The sequence below is a fragment of the Lepidothrix coronata genome, unplaced genomic scaffold (genome assembly GCF_001604755.1).
Source record: "Lepidothrix coronata isolate B3197 unplaced genomic scaffold, Lepidothrix_coronata-1.0 Scaffold93, whole genome shotgun sequence".
NCBI classification, from domain to species: domain Eukaryota; kingdom Metazoa; phylum Chordata; class Aves; order Passeriformes; family Pipridae; genus Lepidothrix; species Lepidothrix coronata.
In genome coordinates this window covers 3,231,087-3,253,430 of record NW_016690273.1, presented here as the reverse complement: position 1 = coordinate 3,253,430, position 22,344 = coordinate 3,231,087, and the positions used below count along the sequence as shown (strand labels likewise).

Below are 22,344 nucleotides of genomic sequence, written 5' to 3'. Positions count from 1 at the left end.
TTCTCTATCAGAGCTCCAAAATACCCTGCTATAAAGATGGTGGCTCTTTGTTAAGTTATAATGAACTTCTAGTTGACCAGGGAGTGGAGATTTTCATCTCCAAATTTTATTCAATCAAAACCTCAGAGCCACCTGGTTTCATTATGCTTCACTTCGCTTCACAGCTTGATTCTTTATTTGAGAACATCAGATAACAATAGACTTACATCTTGGTTGGACATCTCCCAGTATGGTCTCTCTCCATAAGACATCACCTCCCAGAGAACAATCCCATAGCTCCAGGCATCACTGGCTGACGTGAACTTCCGATAGGCAATGGCTTCTGGGGATGTCCATCGGATAGGAATCTTGCCCCCCTGGAAGCAGAACAAAATAAAATAATCTACAGCACTGCAATGAATATGATTTTGCATGATTGATTATTTTATCTCTGAGATTCTCAGTTATCATTATTCTGGTGTAAAAAAAACAGTGTAAGCTGGGAAGTGTTACTGCCATTTGTTATGAAAGCATCTGGGACAATCTAGAGCATAAAATACACTACACTGCAAAATCTACTGAAGTTATAGATATATAGTGTAGTATACATACTGTATGCACTTATATATATATAAATGTGTAGCATAATATGCACAGGTAAGAGTAAATGGTTAGCTAAGTATGGTTGAAGTTCTAAAATGTTTGTAAACTGGCACTACAGTCATACAACATTAAAGATTGAAAAACCAGTACATGGTCCTTGTTTATAACCCAGGTCCTCTTGCACAGCACAAGAGGGCTGGATTTGGCTGCCTGTAACGCATCCAAGGGAATTCCCTGTGGGTGTGGAACCTGCTTAGTTTCACTGTGTTTTCACCCCGTGTTTTCTGGGACATACAAGGAAAATGAGGGGCCATGGTGTTGCTCTGTTTCACTAATGCCAAGTCTACAATTGCACAAGGCAGCCACTGTGACCACAGGCACAAATTTCTTGTTCCAAAGGTGCCTGAGACAGTCATGGGAAAACAGGTTTGGATGGGGTCATCTGTGCAGAGACAAGAGGGCAAAAATGTCACCTGAGGAAGTGGTTTTGAACACTTTTTACAGTCATAAGAGAAGCAAGCCATCATTAAATGATGTAAGAAGAGAATTGAAGGTACCAGTACAATTAACACTGCACTTGGGGGAACATCTCTCCCTGGTTATGGCCACCATTTGGTGCCATAGGTTAAATTAGTAAAATGTACACAAGCAACCTCAGGCTGAGTTTCTGGAACATGAAAATTAGAGGAAAGAGACAATTTCCAATGGTGCCAGCTTTTGTAGAGGTTTTCACTACTGATTTGTGAGTCAGACATGAGAAAATTGGGTTCTAAAAAAAAGCCGTGCAAAACTTGTGACTGAAAATTCTGGAGTCAATATATCTGAATACAGAAAACTGGAAGAGTTTAAAGTTGTTTCCAGTTCTAGGGGTACACAAAAAGTACAGAATATATTCTGAAGAACTCACACTAGAATAGCTATTTGCAGTACCTCTCCAAGCCCCATTATACCACAGTCATACACCTATCCTCACAATAACCTGTGTGGGGAGTGCTCAAATTTTCACTGAGTAACCAGCAAGAAAAAAAGATTTAAATATATTAACGCTTTTCCCACATTCCCATAAAGTGTACCTGCACTGAGGATAGCCATACACTCACCAGCTTTATATGGAGAAGCTTGGTTAAGAACAGCAATGCAGACGTTGTTAGTGCTAATTAGAAACCTAAATGCAGTCTAAATACACTGAAGCCTAAGCATCTTCATTTTCATGGCTAATATTGCCCAAATTAAATTAAGTATAAGCAACACAGGCAGGCCTGACTCAGGTCACAATTTAGACCCCCAAAATGTCACTATATATGTCTTAGAGGCTTGGCAAAGGTCAGGGAGGGAATTAACTTGGCATACAGTTTTTGTGGACCCCATTCTATTTATCAGGCTCCCTACCAAAAGGAAAACCTTTATTTCACACTTAACCCTTAAAATTTGGTAAACACTGAACTGAGACATGAACTTGTGGACCAACAAATAGAACAGAGAAGATAAATGGCAGTATTTGAAACCACCATTTTATCACTGAAGCCTGATGAAGAGCTATTAGATGATGTTCTTTAGTCACAAAAAGTACATTGTATTTTCTATTCATTATAAATTTATTCACCATTTTCAGTGCTGCTCCAGAACATAAAAATGACTGTATTAATAAGAAATATTATACTTGCTTTACAAATGTCCAGGGTCCCTCAGTGAGTCCAAGGGACAATCAAGAAACAAGGGAAGCTCTCCTGTATCCTAGTGTTTTCACAACAAATCCTCTTACAATTTTAGATGTTGGGCTGATAAAGACACCAGTAGTTCTTTTTCAACCTTTTTTCTACACATACTAGTAGTGAACTCTGATTTCCAATAATTAATGTCAGTTCTAGGGGGATGCCATATCCTAAATTTACACAAAAAACCCACCACATCTGCCAGGCCAAGGTGCATTGAGTTTGGAGTTTTCAGAATACTGCTCCTCAAAAAACTGAATTTCCATGGTTGGCTTCAGGCTCACTTTTTTAATTTCACGTTAAGATACAAAAATGAAACCCTTCTTGCATAACCCTAGAGAAATAATTGCCAGATACCACACACAAAAATGTGCTCAGGGCTAGAATATGAGAGCTTTAGACAAGGGCAGGAAATATCATATTTGATAAAAGGTCTTTACCTTTGTAATCTTATGTAAAAAGTCATTTATGCAATTGGAGAAACACATTTACCAAAAAATGACATTAATTAGTCTCCTAACATTTTGGGTCTGCTTTATTGCAGAAAGATTACCAATTCAATGAAACCAAGTTCTTCTGGTTTAGCTTTGGTGAAAAAGGAAAGTACATCAACCCCAGATTCCATTACAAGGAGTCAGTGGCTTTCAAATTTTCTGTGCTAGGTCTCAGTTGTAATCCTATACAAACAGATACATGTAGCATTTCCATAAACAAGACAAAAATAAGAAGAGTATTAAAATGTAGTTAAAAAAAATCAACTGCCACTGAGTAGAGTATAAAACTTTTATTTTGCTATTCTGCTCTCAAATTTATCATAAAAATGTCAATCTTATATTTGGTTATTTTTCAATAATTTAAAAACAACAACAAAAAAGTCTGATAAATACTTTTTAGACAAATAAGCATTTTAACAAAAAAACAATTGCCCCCAAAGGATTATGCAACATTCATGTTTTAGCAGATGTCCAAATATCAATATATGCAGAAGATCTGAAGAGTTTTATCAAACTAAATGCATGATTTTCTACTGCTGTTTCCTTTGAAAATTGTAGTGCTTGCTGCATTTCATATACTCTACTTTAAAATCAAAACCCATGATCATTCAGCATTAGACAATGCCTTTGCATTTCTCTCCCCTATTTTTGAGAAATACTCAACTCCTTTGAACAAATATAACATTTCCATTTTTCTGCTATATATTCAGTATATTCTTTGTAATATCCTTTACCAATATCAAAGATATCTTACATAATTTACCTTCACATAAATAAAACCAAACACTTTCTCCTAGACCAGAGAGTTGGAGCTGGAAAAACTAGGCTCCCAAATGTGTTTCTTTCCTTGTCTCTTATTTTTTTATTCCCATTTTTCCCAGTCTCCTAATATTTAAATTACTATCATTACACCTGCTAATACTTGTAATTTATCTAGTGATTATTTTCTGAAGATAAGTACAGGTTGTATATATTTTTGTCATAGTCTCCCTTTAAGGCCGTGCTTATCACGAAGCCAACTAAGCTGCCTGAATTTGAGTAGAAAGAAGGTTTTAGTATTAGAAATTGTAGGAGTTTGTTACTGCAGCTCAGAAACCCAGGCAGTCTAGGTCAGAGAACCTCTCTCAGGCTTTGAAATCAGTGAACCAGCAGTAACCCAAAGTTTTATCTTCTGTAGATGGAGCTGTGATTCCTGCATTATCTGCCTAGTCAACATAATTCATCTAAAGCCAATGAAGTCCTCGATTTATTTCTAGCACGTCTGGCACTCCAGCACAAGGCAGCTGTATCCAGGACTTCATAACCCATTCCAATATTCTGATTTATAATCTGCTACAGGGTGACTGCCACAGGCACCCAAGCCACAGGCCTGGGGAGAGAAGAATCAAGAAAAATAGATTCTAACAATAACCAGAAGAACTTTGCAGAAAAACCTGAAGGTATTAATTCATAATGCCAGGAAATAGGATAGTTCAGGAGATATCTTGCTGGTACAGAACAAGAGTTCCAGGTGAGTGAGACGAGTCTGACTTACCCTCTCACATGTCTGAAAATTATCTGATGCTACTTGTCAGTTCCTTCCTAATGATTATTTTATCTTGAAATTATCTCCTCCTTGAGTAGTCGATAATAACAGAGCACTGTTTCTCTCCCTTGTGCTTATCAGGCAAGAGACTTTATGGGGCTTACTTTCCTGTCACACCCTTCAAAACATTCACACTGTATTATAGTGGGTTTGCATATATAGGGAAAGCACAGCAGATTTCTGTCAAGCATTGGCTGCAATAATTTCTGCATAACAGAAAGAACTTGTGTGTACCCTGTGGTACCCTCCTCACTCTGGCACTGTTAGCTGGGGGTACAGGCTACTGGAATACTTGCCATTCAAGCACAGTATTTTTAGAAGTGATTTACATTTAATGAGAAGTTATCCATGCAAGTGTAATAACTGGACAGTGTTTTGCACTGAAATGCCATGAACACCAGTGATGTAGCTACCTATGCAAAGTTCCTCTACTGATTACCCAAATATTATGTCTTTGGGAGACATAATTACAGTCTCTCTACAAGTGTGATAGCTTAAATTTACTTCCACTTCATGCTGTGCCATTAGTCCACCCGCTTGTCATACAGACATCTAAAAATAATAAGGATAAAACAGATCAATTTGACAATGACAATTTTAATACAATCTTGGCCTTTCAATTAAAAGTGAATAGATATGGAGGATGGAGATAATTACAGTACATCCCCTCAGGCACAAAGACTCAGTAAAAAAAAAAAAATCCAGACAGTCAGTCAGCCTGATTCTCATTCTGGCTTTGCTTCTGTAAGCAGGCAGACCCCAGGCTGCCAAAGGCCTTTTGTGGTATTGTCAGTGACAATAATTCAGGAGGTAAAAAATGACCCTGTCAGGTAGGAGTTTCTTACAACTTCTGATTTCCTGAATTTCACACATGCACTTGTGATCTTTGCGTTGTCCCTCAGACTTCTCGTACAATAGCATGAATATCACAGATTATGCATTGATATACAAAGGGATACATAAAGTATTGATATATAAAAGGATACATGTTCATTTCCTTTATGCAAAGCTTCAGACATTGCTTCTGAGAACAGCACAGCATAAAATTTCACCCAGTCAGTGGTGTGTATTGAAAGCCTGAGGGGCTTGACTGGGCTTTTTGGGGGTAGATCAATCCTCACATGCAATTATGAATTAAAGCAATGGGATCACTCTCAGGCTTTGACATTTACAGGTGGAAAATTGGGGTAGATAAAGGAGCCTGAATATATGAACCCTCCATCTTTGCAGCTAACTCTGTAAATTTGCCTACTACCACTGATAGTAAATGGAAAACTGGGAGTAGGAAAAGGTGGAGGGGAGGAAAAAAATCTATACCCATCAATATAATACAAACTCTTTAATGTTTGAAATTACATCTATAATTTAGATTTTTTTTTTTTGTCTTTTCAAAGATCTTCTGAAGTAGTTGTCATTCTTTATTTTTAAAGGCATGAAATAGTTTGGGATGATGTCATTGTTTTAAAAAGTGTCAATATTTTTGTCTTGGCTTTGTCATATAATTAGGGCTTGCAAAATGCACTAAGAGCAGCCTAGGAAATGGTCCCATGTTTTGTGATATGACTAAGCAGCAGGAACATGAACTACTCAGCTTTCTGCCGGTAGAGTGAAGCTCTGTTTCACACTTGTGGTCCCCAGTTGCTTAAGCTGGGGATCAAACATACCCCATGGAAATGCTTGACACATACATAAGATTCACTTCAAAGGAAATTAGGTCAAAAAATGGATAGCAAATAGCCTTGTTTTTCTCACAGAGCCAGGAATATGTATAGCAGAGGTATATTCACAGCAACTACCTTTGAAGAAAATTAGATTTATACTAGGTTGTATTTGAAGGTTTTAATTACCTGAGCGTCTTCCTGCAGCAGTTTGCACATACACCGTAAATGCCAGATGGAGTTTACTAAACACAGATGATTACACTCCACAAAATAGTTGTTTCCATCTGATTTCACTATCTAATTGCAAAGAGGCAGGTAGGCTTAGGAAATAGGTGACATGAGATAAATATGCTGTGCTTGGTACTGGGTCAGATTAGTATCCTGTTTGGGCACCACATTTAAGGAAAATGTAGTGAAACTGAAAATAATCTGAAAGAGATCAGCAAGCACAGTAAGTTTGGGAAAAAATGTTTAGAAAATAAAAGAATGGAGAGATGTGGGTGAAGAGAACAGCATCCTCCATGCATCTAAGTAGGTGTTTTAAGTGCGAGATCAATCTACTGCCCATGGCAGCGGTGGCAGGACACAGAGTAGTTGCCTTAGTACATCCTGGGGGAGGGATGTTAAATCTGTGACTAGATAAATACTAAAAATACTATACTTAAAATTGTTTACTTTGGGGGACAATAACACCCACTACTTCCACAAGAGTTTTTAAGAATAGGGCAGGCAAGTATCTGACACAACAATACACCTCTGCCTGGACGACAGGTCATTTTCTCTTGAGGAATTCTTGCATTCCATGAATATTTACTTATTAATGCTGAACCTATACTGGGCATAAAAACTGCTTTCTCCTACTAATGCCTCTTTATATTAACCATGACAGATCTCTGCAGACAGTTTTCCAAAGTGCTATATGTTGCATATTACTAACATGACAAAGCTTATCAGACGTCAAAGAAAACACTGAAAGGTCAAGTAAAGAATAGAGTCTTTATGCCTGGTAAGTTATGAAGGTATGATGGATAAATATTTATCTATAAATGTATGTACATATAATGTGTAAGAAAACAGCTAGGATTTCTTTACTCATTTGTCACAGGTTATTTTATTTCAGTCATGAAGAAGACAGCAATGAAACTACTACAGTAATTGATTGCTCCTGTCAGTGTTCAGGAATGAAGGAAGCCCTAGAAAATCCACATTAAGATTGTGTTGATACTCTCTAATCTGGTTTGTACAGTAAAGATGAGATGATTACCAGGAGCAATGCAAATTATTCTTGACTAAGATACTGGATATTAATGTCCTTTTTTCTAAAGTTAAAAAAACCCACTTGCAATAGCATTAAAGGGGACAATCAGATATCCCAGTGTAATATCCATGCACACAAAGCTAAAGCCTTCCACAATAAACCAGCAGCGTAATCCAGATGAAAACCAGAGGTGCAGCAAAAATGTATTCAGAATACACTGTGGCTTTCCTGAACTTTTCCTAAGCTAATACTATAACTTCCAGGGAGTTTTCCAGACAGGATAAAATTCAGAAAAGAAAAAAGCAGCAGACTACGTTGTGGACGGTCCCCTATCTGATAAAAGCTTCTCTAAAGATAAAACAGAGCTAAGTCGTCTTCTTGATATCATTACCTCTCCAAAAGACAGGTAACATTTTGTATATATGATATAAGAAGGAGACAGTACAGGAGGCTTATTACATTGTTAAGCAAGATTTATTTTTTTCTTTTACTCAAGTTTTTACTCAGTTAGAGGTACAATAGCAGGTAGAACTGATAAACCCTTGAAGAATAGTGATATCAGTATGATCCAATCACACATATGTCTCATCATGCTAGAAGACACACACACAAAAAAACTAGATGGGTAGGTTGCTTTTTTACTGTGTGAGAATTAAATCAGCAGTGCAGCTAAATGTGCTTAAAGCACACATGAAGTTTTAGATTATTGGGTGCCAAACCTGCTTAGGCCTTAATTATGGTGTTCACTCCTTTACACATCCAGAAGAAGAAGCTGAGCCAAGAATTTTGCATACTTAAAAAAAGTAGTCTACCAACAGAAATTATATTTTTTGCCTTCTATCTTCTCTGAGACATGAAATAAAAAATAGCTGTGATGAGTTTCTGGTTTATTGAATGTCTATCGCCTCTCCAACACAGCCTCAGGGACTCCATCACATTTCAGCCTTTGTCACCACCAACAAGAATTTTAAAAGGACAAAGAAACACAGAAACTCACCCTTGTGGTGTAAGCAGCTTCTGGGTCATCTTCCAGCACACGAGAGAGACCAAAATCTGAGACTTTGCACACTAGGTTACTATTGATGAGGATATTACGAGCAGCTAAATCTCGATGGACATAACCCATGTCGGACAAATATTTCATGCCAGATGCGATGCCTCGAAGCATGCCCACTAGCTGGATGACTGTGAACTGGGCATCATGTTTCTGGAAAACATTTGAAATGTCATTTCAGAGACTGCTCATGTTCCTCTGCACACAGAACTTTTGATAAAGACCCTGGAAGCTCCCCAGTGAAGAGCTCACGATCAGGTGTTGTGATTTAAATGCCACATGTGCAAGCATGTTGAGCTGAGGGGGATAATCTCCCAGGCAGCCGAGGGAAGGGGACAGATTTGAAATTCAGATAAAAATTCATTTTTCCCCTTCTTGCTGTCATCAGAATTTTAACTTCCTAGATGGGACCTAGATGTGTGAAAGCAGCACATAAATCTAATTTGTGTTTGCTCCTGAGACTGGAGCATCAGGACATTAGAGAAAGAGATGTCCAACTTCCCTGAAAGGCCATAGGAATTTTCAGTGAAAATCCCAGCCTTACCCGACGGACTAATGAATGTTTTCTACTATACAAGAATTTTTTTTCCTTTTTTTTTTTTTTAACGAAAGCGAATGCTGATCTGAGTCAGTGGCTTTCAAATTCCATTAACTTTAAACTAATTCCTCAAATTCTTCCTCAACTTCAGGAACACAAAAATTAAACACACTGTGACTTTGCCTAGAAACCATATATTTCTAATCATTGACTTCTAGGTACATGGTTTAAATCTCTCAGCTTTTATTAATCTGTTTGTTAGCATCCAGCTTTGATATTGATACATAGTTACATAGACAATAGGACAACAGTGTGTCACAGCGGAGCTCTCAGATGAATTCCCCAGCACTGTAAATGTATCATCATGGGCACCTCTCCAACCCTTCCTTCTTCTGCTTCCAGAATTTTATTAAATGCATAGGAGCTGGCTCTGCCATGTGAGGTGATCTCACATGAATCAGTCTGCAAGACTGATTGCATTAATCTCGTTTTTGATTAGTATACTTAGGGGCAATATTAGCACTGTAAACACTGGACAAATATATGCAGCAGATGCTTAAAGAGTCTCTCAGAATTCCCCTTCATGAAGAAATTAATTATTTTAAAAGACTCTTAGCAGCTCCCTGTCATGAAACCTTTTTTTTAGAGCCAACACAAGAGAATTTATACAGACCCTGAAAAAGATTTAGCTAGAAATCAGAAGGTTTCTAAACATGAACAGAATCAGATATTCAGAGAGCCTTTCCATGGCAATGGGGAAAGCAAACTAACTAGTTTCAAAAGGCATTTATTAAAAGGGTTATATGCCCTGATTTGCCTGTGATATTAATGAGTCACAAGATTCTTATCTATGCTTCCACACAACAGAAGTAAAAAGAAAATCACACTCAAAGGAACGAACAAGCTGAACAACTGTTCTGTACAGTCAGAAATTATTCTGCTTTCCTCAGAGCTTTCTTCAAGGATTTTAAGCCTAAACAAAATATATATAGTTAAGCACAGATATATTTCGTTCAGCCACACTGACACATTATTTATATGTATTTTACATGCTCCAATGGACAACATAACATATATAGTACATACTGAAACTAAGGTTGACAATGTATCGCCTTTTGGGGTTAAATGTCTAGTTCAATGTTATGAATTTGGGGGATAATGTCATTCAACCGTGGCAGAACCAAAGCAATCTCCCAGCCACAGCTGAGTTTGCCCTAACAAATTAAAATTAAACTAGTGTTTCCCCTCAGATGGGATTTCATTTCTTCTACACTTCTTGTTTTGCCACAAGTAAATCTTGGTGACACAGGGAGCACTCAAATTTTTTTAGGCTCCCTACCAACTTTGACGGAAAACAAAGATAAATCAACAGCATTATTAGTATGTCTAAGGTTAGAGAAAGAAAACAGGCCAATAAACTTCGCTAGCTAAACATATCTAACATCCTCAGGTAAGGGGTTATTCCCTAAACTTTTCATATTTAGAGAAACAGCTTTTGACTCAGTACTATCGGTTTACTGATAAATTTTCCACAAATCCGTTCATTTTGGAAATCACTTGCAAAGACACAGAGGCTGCCAACAGATAAGCATAAGTGCATTAGAGATGTAATTCAGCCTTCAGAAAAACAATTTTCCTTTTTGTGTGTCAGAATGCTGTTCTGTTTTGTTCATTTTTAATAGATTTGACATACCAGTGAAACCAAAATTGTCTTTATTTTTTAATAATGCTTACTGCAAGCAGTCAAAATCGACCTGAAGATTCCTACCTGGCTTTCTGAGCACATCACAATATACACCAACCCAAATGAAAATAATGAAGTATCAAGCAACAAGAGCTGATGATGAATCAGAGCAGAGTGGCAGTAATTTCAGAACAAGTTCAGAAGAAGAGCCAGTTCTGCACTGTTTAGTTTTCTATTGCACTTACCCGTAGGAAGCTGTCCAAGGAACCATTTTCCATATATTCAGTAACAATCATAACTGGTTTACCTGCAAATAGATTACAGGGGTAAGGCATTTAAAATGAATACATAATGACCAGTAAAAACAAGCATTTCAGAATTGCTCTCAGACCTTCCAAACCCCAAGGATAATTTTACATTTAGAAAGAAATTAAAAGATGTATGGGCAAACTAAACAACATAATTGTGATTCCCCTGACATCAACAGAAATATAGTGATTTCAGCATAAACTGATAGGAATTTTAGCAACTCAGGTCCCAAGAAACAAAGTGAAGCATCCTACATTTTCAGTATACAGTGTCCTAGCCATCACTGTTGAATATAATTCATCACATAACTTGAATTTACACAATGAATTGCTGTACCTTGCCATGCATTTGCCCACAGGTTCCTTTGGAAAGGGAACTGGGCACCTGCTGTGGAGGGAGTCACATATTCTCTTAAGGTGCCCTGGTCTGCACAATGCAGGTGGGAAAGACCATGGAACACTGCTCTGCTGCATGGGCACAATAAATGTATTCCTCAGGTAAGAGAGAGAATAAATAGAGCCCATGGAGGCAACAGCAAAACCCCTCTCCCTCAGGAGGGTATTTACAATACGTTTAAACTATTTACCTTCCATATTTTGAGGAGGAAGCTTCAGCTTTGAAGAGAAGCTTCAGTACCATGAGCTGAGGAAAATGTTGGGGTGGGGATAAAGATGAAAAGGAAAGTGCAGAACAAAACACAGGGCACTGGGAAGAAAAGCAGAGCTGTAACATGGTTATTTTCCAGTACTGGGGCCATCCCTCCTTCCAGGCTTGTGCTGTGGTGGGATCACTGACAGCACAAACCCGCATGGGAGTTGAACATGCTGCATCCACGGGGCAGCAGCAAGCTCTAAGGAAACAGCCCTGTGTTCTTGAAATTACTTCAATATCTTTAAAAACTATATTCAGATTAGTTTTTGAAACCATTCTTCCTATCCTGGAGTATATTGTAACATAACCAAGGTCTTATATGAAACTCTGATAAGTTGGGGAAAAATGAATGCAAAAATTAATGTGATTATGGTGAAGTTTACAGACAAAGGTCACTGCCCTGCTAATATTTTACCATCATACAGATTTTATTATTTCATAATATTTTCTAAAGCTTTGTTTATTTTCTCTTTGTGGTAAAGAGGGAGAGGTGGGTAAGGGCATGAAGTCATTTAAGGAGATGAATTATTATTTCACATATAATACAGGAAGAGGCATCTGACCATAAAAGTATGATTAAGGCCTGTACATTGTATAGCAGTCATGGTGAAATTTTAACTCCTAAAACTGAACAGTATGATGCTTGAAAGACGTACCCAGTTTAACTAAAAACAGGAAAGTCATTAACAAAGCAAAGTAAATGGTAACAACTCATTTTTCTGCTGGTTTTTCAAAAATACAGGTTCTACAGATGGAAATACTTGAAAGAGAAACAGTAGTTTCAAAGAATAAGCTTAATAAAATGGCAAGACAACTCTTTGTCCCCTTTACATGGATTAATAGGTTCAAATATCTACTTTCTGTGGTGCAAATGTGTTATATCATTTACATATGACATATGACACATATGTCATATCTGTGGGAATCACACTAATGAGTAATTGACAGTCATCAATTAACTAGTATCCAATACTCTGTCTAAAACATTATTCTTGAATTATAAAGGAGATGGTACAGATAAAAAATCTAACAATGGAAAAGCTAAAAAAAAAACCAAAAAACAAACCAACAATCTGTTTGTGCTTTCTCTTGTTAGCAAGAAATGCATATTTCAAGCAAAAGTCCCTAACCTGCAGTCTGTGTGTAATGTTACCCCAAAGGGATTTCTGGTAACACCCAGAACATGCTGCTGGACCTTTCCAATGAGGTTCTCCAAAGCTTTCTATGATAAATCCATGTACCTCAAAACCAGGAAACATTTGTCTGGTTTGTATACAAACTCAGTCAATTTTATGAGACTTATCAGTAGATTTAAATTAGAGTAAGAAGATATGACTTTCAAATTATTACAGGAGCATCTTCCTGCCTTGCTCACTCTAAGCACAGGGTTTCACTCTCATTAAGTTGGAAACGTGCCCATAATAAGAAGTACATGCTCTGAAACAACATGCTACAGCTTTAAAAGAACATTCTTCATTCATTTATGAAAGGAGAGCCTTTTATACATGATAACAAGTTGTGTCAACAGTGTTGCCAAAGTTTATTATACTAACAGGCTACAAATTGCTGTAAATTATTAGTAAACTAAGCAGAACATGCATGCTAGTTATTAAGGCCTACAGTGTGCCCAGGAGACCAGGGTAGCAGCAGGAAGATGCAGAACTGAAATCCATGAGAAGCAGAGGAAAAACTCTGCACTGGAGCAAAGGAGCCACCCCAGTTTGAGGACTTCTCAAACTAAACGGTCCTGTTAGGGGGATTGTGACAATTGCAGTCATCAGGAGTTGCTTCAGAAGATCTGTTTACTGTGAAAAGTGAATTAGTGTCTAAAGTAAAAGAATTACTAAGGGCCACCTGTTAAGCAAAATTTGGTTAATGAAGAAAAGGTCATATCTCCTGTTTATCATGCATTACCTGTCCTGAGAGTGAACCATCATATACTCCACAGGCTCTCTACTGACTGCACATATACTAATGCCTTTTAGGTGTGATTTAATAGCTATTATTAAAAAGTATGAACACTTGTTAACTTATTCATAGAGTATATTGGTTTGTTTAAAAAAAAACCAAAACAAATTCAAATCCCACAAGCTTCTTGTCCTTCTATCACCCCACAGAACGTTAAAGAAATTAAATTATTAACATTACTTGCAGCAAAATGGAGACAAATAGCTCCAGAGCAGATTTCTCAACTCCTGTACTGAAGCTGTCTGGAGAGGGTGGTATATCCCTGCGGCTTTTCATTTGGGAATATTCAGAGCTCGCTGTCCCACACATAGATGCGACAGGCAGCTGGCACACCTGACTCCCCCCAGCAGACAGGACTCTGCTGTGAATACAGCTGAGTAGCAAGCTCACTCACAGTCACTCATACAGAATACAGATAGAATTAGTAATGCACGTTCAAGAACAATGCACAAATTCCTGCATGCACAGCAATTAAATTATTTTCTCAAGTGCTCCAGGAATACAAAATGTAACAAAATAGATTTTAGCTCAGCTGTGTACAGAGTGATGCTGGTGTTTCAAGTGATTTCGTGATTGCAAATCTTATTCTGACTGTGCAAAGCGTGTGCCATTACAAAGCAGGAGGTAACCTTCATTTATACAGGCAGACATGGCAGCCCTTTCCTAATAGGGCTGTGAGACCTAAGATAACGAATAACTTCTTTGTTATTTAAATCAGCAAAATAGACTTTCACGAATCACACCTAGAGAAGCCATTATTATTATAATTGTAATTATGTATCTTCATAACATATAGGGTTTTACATACCTGTCACTAATTATTTTTAGACATAAACTGGTGGGGTTTTTATTTTATATATTTTGTTGCAGTAGGCTATTAAATTCTTTCATACCTATGTTTTTGAAACCTTGAAGCAAGCAATTAAAAAAAAACAACCAACCAAACCCTTAACAAAAACCTAAAGGCATATTTAGGAAATGCCTTTAAGTAAACATATCTATATAATCACAGAAATAAAATCAATATTACTACTGACAGCTTAAAGCCCCATGCCTTTTTTTTTTGAGATTTTTACTAAGATGTCTATATTCTGGAGCATTAGGATCTTTAAAAGCCTAATACTTCAACGCAGAAAGAACCGTGTCTTGCAGAATATACCATCTAAGGAGTCTTTCTGTTGTGCCTTTTGCAATCGGATACGTCTGTCTCGTATTGCCCTCATTAGCCACCAGCGTGCCTGTAACAAATGTGGATAGAGCCTTCCTAAATCTTCGTTCGCGAAGCCCAGCCATGATGACTGGTACATATTGAATATACATGGAGTACTTCTCTGCATGAAAACCATGTAGGAAAAAGGTTTGGAATCATTTAATAATTTCCTAGTACCAGTTGTTGCACCCAGGTAGGCTGTTCATTAATTTCTGCTAATGACGAACCTAATGAGTTAGCTGAGAGCAGAACATAGCTCTTCAATGCATTTAGGAAACCTTAACACATCAGACTCCACAACTCCCACCAGGTTGTCAGCCAGAGCCTCTTGGCCGTTTTGTAGCAATTTGTAGCTTTGGAGTTTATTAAACCTGTCAATTTATTATTGAGCTTCTGTGTTCTTCAGAAATGATCCCTTTTCCTCCACTTGGCTATATTTTTTTTCAAGCAGACTACTTTTATTCCCCCATTTTCCTCAGCTCATCAAGCTCCTTTTTCCTCCACATTTGCTATATTTTTTTTCAAGCAGACTACTTTTATTCCCCAATTCTCCCCAGCTCACCAAGCCAGGGTAAGTTCTAAATTCTTTTCTAAGTTCTCAGTAGCCTGAGAGCAGCAATACTGTGTAGGTTGTGCAGCTGCTCTGTGGGCAATTGCCTCAAATCCCACTCCTCATTGGATCCATCAGTGTGGGTTTCACATGGGTGTTTTCACGTGGGTAATTTGTTTTTCCTACTTCTGAGGAAATAAAATATACATTGCAAAAGACAAGCTGTGTGTTTCTGCTGTTATCTCTTTTGGAGGATGTTTGGTACACATTGACATGGTCATAACATCAGCATTTCTGGAGGGGCTTGCAGAGAAAAAAAAAAAAGATTTAGGGTGTTTTTCTGGGTTTTTTTGAATGATCAGCAAATGACAGAATGATTTAGGTTTGGAGGTACCTCATGACACTTCCTATGCAAAACAGATGTCCCTATCATATCTTACTTTTAGTGACGACTCCTTCTAGTCGGATGATATTGGGGTGGTCAAACTGTCCCATGATACTTGCTTCCCCCAGGAAGTCCCTCCTCTGTTTTTCTGTGTAGCCAACTTTCAGAGTTTTGATAGCAACTGAAATTTCCTTTTTAGAAGGCAGCTTTAGGCGTCCACTGCACACTTCTCCAAATTCCCCTGAAAAAAGAGTGGAAAAGCGACAAAAGCTGAAATGTAGTTATTTCACAGGGATTTAAGAATGAAGACTTAGCCTTCAGCAAAAGCCCCTAAGAAGTGGTGTTCACTGGAAGGCCACGGATCATCACTCCAAAGGGGCCTTTTGTCCAAACTGCTTCACATTATCATCCTTGGGTTCCCCAGCTGTCAAACTGGACAATGTCACTTATTTACTCTGCATATCCAGGTGACTGCAGAGCAGAGGAATGAATAAATGAGATCAGAAAGTTCCCCTTCTGCTTCTGTTGATGCACTTTGAGACAGCAGTAGGAGCGTTAACTGATTAAGAAGTATCAGAATGGCAGAATAGTTCTGCATCCTTGTGAACACTAAACTGCGTTTCTACCAGTGACAGTACAGTTCCAAGTTACTTAACTTCTGAAAGCCAAAATGACTAGTATACTAGTATACTTTATCAAGAGCAAATGCTGCTGCGGTTCAAATACCAACCCCAGCCCAGTACTGTTAGAGCTCCACAAAAAAAATAAGACCAAAGAACATCTTGAAAACAGAAGGGGGGAAAAAAGGCTTGAAATAAATCTTGTAGGGTCCAGTTTCATATTCCATTTTCTTGATTTTTTTTATGGTCCAAAAAGCTATAGCAAGCTAAGCTTTTAAAACTGTTGTTCAGTTACTGTCAATGGAGAAAATAGCTATGATTTCAGCACGCAGTCCAGCAATCAATCCTTCATTTAAAACCAGAATTGTGTATCTGATATTGGTTTAACTTTTGTGAAGGAAAAGTTAAACCCATTTAGCCATGGCTGGACAGTTTAGAACTTGAGTGATTAATCAGATGCCACAAGTACTTCAAGGCCAGAGCATGCTTCAAGAAAAAAAGGTTGGACCCTTTCTAAGGACTGATTTTAAGAGATGAGGATGATGGCTTTTCATACAAAGCCTTCCTGAGGTGTTTATTTTTAATTATGCTACACACATAAACATAAACCTGCCCTGCAGGCTGATGTGTCTGTTTACATGTGGAAGGCAAATAGGTATCGTTTAGGAGTGCTGTTCATGATATAAAGATTTCTCTGCAGGAGATCCTAATTTCTTTTTAAATGGGCTACTTAGTACATCAGTGAATGCCATTTGCTGTAAATTTAGGGGACCAGGGAACCAGTAAAGGAAGACTCTGAAATCAGCTTCCTTTGCTGTGTTTTAAATCCTGATTGTACTGCTGTGCACAGAACTCCCTCAGAGCTGGAGAGGCATCAGAGCTGAATGTTTCATAAACCTCCTGAACATCAGCGATGCTCTAATCCTCACTGAGGCACTGCAAACTTTCCCAATAAGTTCATGGACAGGTAGGCCCTAAATTATTGAAATACTTTGATCAATAAGATGTTATGCTACAAGTATATTTCAGCTTGGAAAGAAAAGCAAATTCTTACTTCCTTGTTCAGCAAAGTACATCTTTAAATCTACCCCAAATTAAGAAAGTACTTTCTGTAGTATTATTTTACAATCCAATTGTATTTAAACTCCTTCAAGTGATTTGCTGAACTGAATCCATAAAAACAAGTGAGTTATTTAAAAAAAATTACTGTAAAGAAAAATCTGAAAAAGTGGCTCCTGACCTCGATTTTCTTATGTTTAGGCTCCTACTAAAATCCCTTGTGTTTTTCTTGTGGTTATTTTGGACAAGAGTATTTTCTTATTGCACTTGTGTATATCTTCAAAGCTATGTAAGCTACCCTCTATTCTCAGAGACTTCTGCTAAAGCTGTGAAAACCACTTGGAAAAGTACTTCTGAATATCAAGATTACTTGCCTGACTTGAAGGTCTCATTACTTACGTCACACTCCAACACAGTTAAATGAATCCCTTCTTTTCAAATCACTGTCTTTTTATGATTTCATTCACACTTGTGTTACAAAGGACAAGGGCAGGAAAAGACCAAGTCATTCACTCAAATAAGGCATTGACTCAAGCAAGAGGCAGGAAATGCCTTTCTTTTTTTGGGGGGAGGAAAGAAGTGTTCCTGAAGAAGCTGCCTCAGAGCCACTCAGTCTGAATGTAAAAGCTACTACAAGTTGAGTGTGACAGCAGTGTAAAGGAACAAACTCATTTTGGATGCTTCCAGCACTCTACAGCCTGATTTTCATCTGTTCTTCCCTGCTTGGCTCTTCCTGTTGGCATCTCTACCAACTGGTAATAGGAAATGCTAACTAGAATGCCATATGTACTTCAGGCTACAGAAATCTGAGATACGGTGTCCAAAAATAGCATTATTATATCTTGAGTTCATGTAGCTTCATTGTGGAGGACCTACAGGAACCCTCTGTCACTCAGTTGGTTACAGCATGTTGCTAATAATGCCAGGCTCAATCCCCACATGGGCCATTCAGTTAAGAGTTGGACTTGATGATCCTTGTGCGTCCTTTCCAACTCAGAATCTTCTGTTATTTTCACTGGAATGGAGCAAAGAGACTTACTTTTAAAACACCAGACTCCTTTAGGACATATTCCTCTTATGAAATTTCTCAGAAAACTCTTACTCCATTTACAATGGCCATATTTGGCAAATTCTGGTTTACTTCTTATTCTAATGTGTATCTTGGTTAAAAATAGATCAGAACAACTGAATGGTAAAACATGACATATCACTTATTCTCAGCAACTTGTTTTCTAGATTCATATACCGCACATAGCCCAAATTTAGAAAGCTTACATTTGTGAACAAAGGCTCCTGAAAGTCTTGCGAGGAAATACACTGTCCCTGGACTAAACTTTACAACAACCTCCTTCTCTATCCTTATACTAATTCTCTATTATGTGCAGTAAGCAGAGCTTTGCTGCCTTGACTGAAGATGGTGGAGAACAGTGCACTCTTGTGGGGCAAAATTAAAACCAGCAAGGAACAAAAATTCAACCTTTCCAGAAAATAACTTAACTTCAAACTACAAACAGTTGAGTAGCTTCGGTAAGAGAGGATGAACAGTTTCTTTTTTTGCTGAGTGATTTGGGAGATGCACTGAGCACAGTAGTATGGTTCTACACCTTTTCCAACTGAAAATCTTTTGCTGTGCACTGTGAGTCTGCCTCTCTCACATTTCATGATTTTAATCCAAATCATATATTTAGAGAGAAAAAAAAATTCAATAACAAAATAATTGGCATTTTTCAATGGATTAAAAATCAACAGTACTTCTCACAAATGCTTTAATATAGCAGGAAAGCTAGCACTTCATGATCTTCTGACTCAATGAGACAATCTGCCACTTCAAGGAGTGGCACACAACCTATCAGGACTATATGTTGCATTGCAACACAGTCTCAGTGTAATGAGACTTTCTGTAATCTGGCTCCTCTGTTACAAAATCTGCTCATTTCACCAGTTTGTTTTCTGTAAACCCAACAATCCATGGCATCTCTATGGCTCAGACAAATCAGTTATCAGACAGACAACCCCTTCTTCCTAAATCAATAACTCAAATGCAAAGCAGTGACCAAAATCAATCCAATGACCAAAGGTGACTGCAGTGTGATGCATTCATCGTGACTGGTATGAAATGAGTTTGTGGTTTCACTCAAGGTATAATAGTCAACAGTCCTTTTAAGGGGAAAAAAAAGGAAAACATCTTCACAGAGCACATTTTCTGTGCTTTGCTGACAGATTTTAAAGAGAAGCACAGAAGTGAAGCTGAACAATCTTTTTCACTCTCAACTCTGCTGCATCCAAGGGTGGTCTTGGTGTCCTTTGAAAAGCTGCCTTGCTATCTGCTTTCTTTGAGGAAAAAAAAGAAAAATAGAACTGTGTGCACTTAACTTTTCACATGCACTGAAACCAGCTGTAAATAGGACCTACTAATTTGAAGACTTTACAAAATTTTCTTTTCAGTCACAAGTATAAACCCAAAGATCTAAAACAGTATATACAGCAAAAAAGTATCTTTAGTTCAATATATCTGGTGGTCACTACCTGCTCCAACTACTTTATCAATGGATATATTAGAAGCATCCAGTTCCTTGGCAAATTCATGCACAGCTTGATTGGGATCCTCATATGTATGCGGATCTACGTAAGTTCTCAGGCCTGGGAGTTTTACTGTGGAAAAACAAATTCAGAGAGAAAATGTTACTAGACTTAATTAATCCTTTTAAAGAAAGCTCATGAGACAATGGAAACCAAACCAATAGGAGAAAAAGGTGTTCTTCAAATCAAACTGATTTTTATGGGTCTTCAGGAATCTTAATACAACTGGAGACACTAAAGTACATCTGCACTTGTATTTAACTGCTTTTCAAATATTAAAATACTACTCACCCCTCCGTGCTGCTACATTTAGATGCTGCCTTATATTGTCCTTTTTAGAGTAATGACAGTGTAGCGGTTTTAACCAGATTTTCCCCCTGAAGCTAAAAAGTGGTAACCCCCAAGGGGTGGTAACCCCTGGAAGTTTTGAAGTTTTGTCCAATCTGCGCTCCTGCAAAATGTAAACATACCACAAACAAGCAAATGGAAGAGTTGTAGTTTGGTTGTGGTAGAAGAGGTGGTCATGTTGTGAGCCACGAGGAATGGGCTCGGAGCCCCTTGGAGGGCTCTGGCCCCTTCCCGGCCCCGGCTGGGGGGACTGCAGAGACTTGGAACTGTGTTAGACTGAGCTAACTGTCTGTAGTTATGCTGGGAGATGTTTTCTCCACCGTGGGCAGCGGCAGGAGTAGCGACAGACCAACACTGACCGGAGAAAGGGTGGCAGAGAGCCAGGAGAGATAAGACCAAGCAGCAACAGAGGCATGCAGCACTGCAGAGAGGACTCTTGGAAGGAGAGTCGAGAAAAAGAGAGTCAGCAGCAGAGAGACAGAGCTTTTGGGGGTCAGAACTGAACCAGACCCCCCCCCCCCAACTCCTTTGAGACCTCTGGGAAAGGAGGGACATGGACTCCTATTTTGGAGAGGAGTTTTGGACATGCAGCACCGGAGAGAGAGAGGAGCTGAGAAGCTCAGTTGTCCTGAGAGCTCAGCCAGGACGGTGTGGGAGGTTGGCCTTGGGGGCCCTCCCTTGCTGCAAGCTACAAAGAAGTTCGCAGCCAGCCTGAGGCAGGGCACAGAGGCCCTGCAAGGAGCTTGAATCTCCTGAAGATACCAGATTGTCACGAAGACCCCCTGCGTCTCGTGATATGACCGTGGTGGAATGACCTTTGTCTGGGGTGACGTAGCCCAAGGAAGACCCCTTTACCTGCGTCAAGGGGCTGAGGGAGCTTGGATACCTCCCTCGTGAGTGCTGGCAGAGATCCAGCTATCAGCTGCTGCATGCATGTGAAGAGGACAGATGACTGCTGCTGTAGAAGATACTTCTGCTTAGAGACTGGAAGGAATCTGTCCTTCTTCCCTCCTGGACTTTTATTTGGAGGGGAGAAGAGATCTGATCCATTGTAAATACTTATGTCATGGTAGAGACAGTTGTGATCGTGTGTATAATGTATTATAATATTTATTTGTACAGTCATTGTAATATATTCCCTTTCCCCCATTTGGAGTCTGGTGTGTTTTGTCTGGAAAAAACCCATCTCACATTGGATTGAGATGTGACAGGGGGATAGGACTAGGGAATTAGATTTTGGGGCTATCTCAAACCATGACAGACAGGAAGGCAAGTAACAAAACGTGTTGCTACAGCCAACCTGAGAAGTTCTTACGACTATACTAAGAAGAGCCCATATTAACTCAAACCTTTTCTTTCCAAGTCCTCCAACAAGAAAAAAAACTAAAAACATGAAACATGAAAAAAAACACCCCTGACTCAATCTGTCTGCCAGTACATATAAGGATGTCAGAGAGCTGTTCTTAATAAAAACTGGTTCTAGTCCTCTGTCGCAAGGTATCTGTCGTATCGTTAGGTTTTGGTCCGTAGAGAAAGTAGACACACGCACACGAAGAGAGAGATGAGACAAGGGTGTCTGCTGGCTAAGCGCAGCAGGCAGCTTTATTGAGGTAGCTGGCCAACTCCCTAATACTCCAGGCTGCTGTGTCCATGGGAACATTTAATTAGCCTCACTGTTCTCATGGGAAAGGCTTTATACCATTTAAAATTTCAAGCTCCTCAAGCTCCAGGGGCTCGGTGGACCTGCTGCTTCCCCCCACAGTCCTCAGTTGCCCAAACTTTCATGTTCTTATTTTGTCCTCCTCTACAGTTTCCTGGCCAGGGATTGTTTGTTTGCCCAGGGCAAGTGCTACTTCAAACGACTGAATGATTTTAAGGGCAGTTTCAAACTCTCCACATCTCTTCCTCCAGCAGGACTAGAGAGGAAGAGACCATTCCCAAACTTTGCCTCCAGCAAAGATGCTGAAGGCAAAGCACAACCTCATTCCCTCTTCCTGGCTCACAGCACTGCTTGTGTTTGTACCCAGTGCCTTGTGTGCCTGCCTCTGTATTCATTTTATAATAAAAATATATTTTATGAACAAAAAGTGAAATAA

General features: G+C 38.7%; 1 protein-coding gene across 3 annotated transcripts in view; it reads right to left on the bottom strand.

The window, feature by feature from the left end:
• Window positions 1-22,344, bottom strand: part of EPHA3 (EPH receptor A3) — a 213,433-nt gene that overhangs the window by 18,858 nt on the left and 172,231 nt on the right. For all 3 annotated transcript variants that reach the window (XM_017821891.1, XM_017821893.1, XM_017821894.1), the window contains 5 exons: window positions 19,847-19,972; window positions 15,697-15,882; window positions 10,814-10,875; window positions 8,290-8,499; window positions 207-356 (listed from right to left, as the gene is read on the bottom strand). In XM_017821891.1, coding sequence (XP_017677380.1) covers window positions 207-356; window positions 8,290-8,499; window positions 10,814-10,875; window positions 15,697-15,882; window positions 19,847-19,972 — 734 coding nt within the window. The remainder of the gene's footprint in view (window positions 1-206; window positions 357-8,289; window positions 8,500-10,813; window positions 10,876-15,696; window positions 15,883-19,846; window positions 19,973-22,344) is intronic.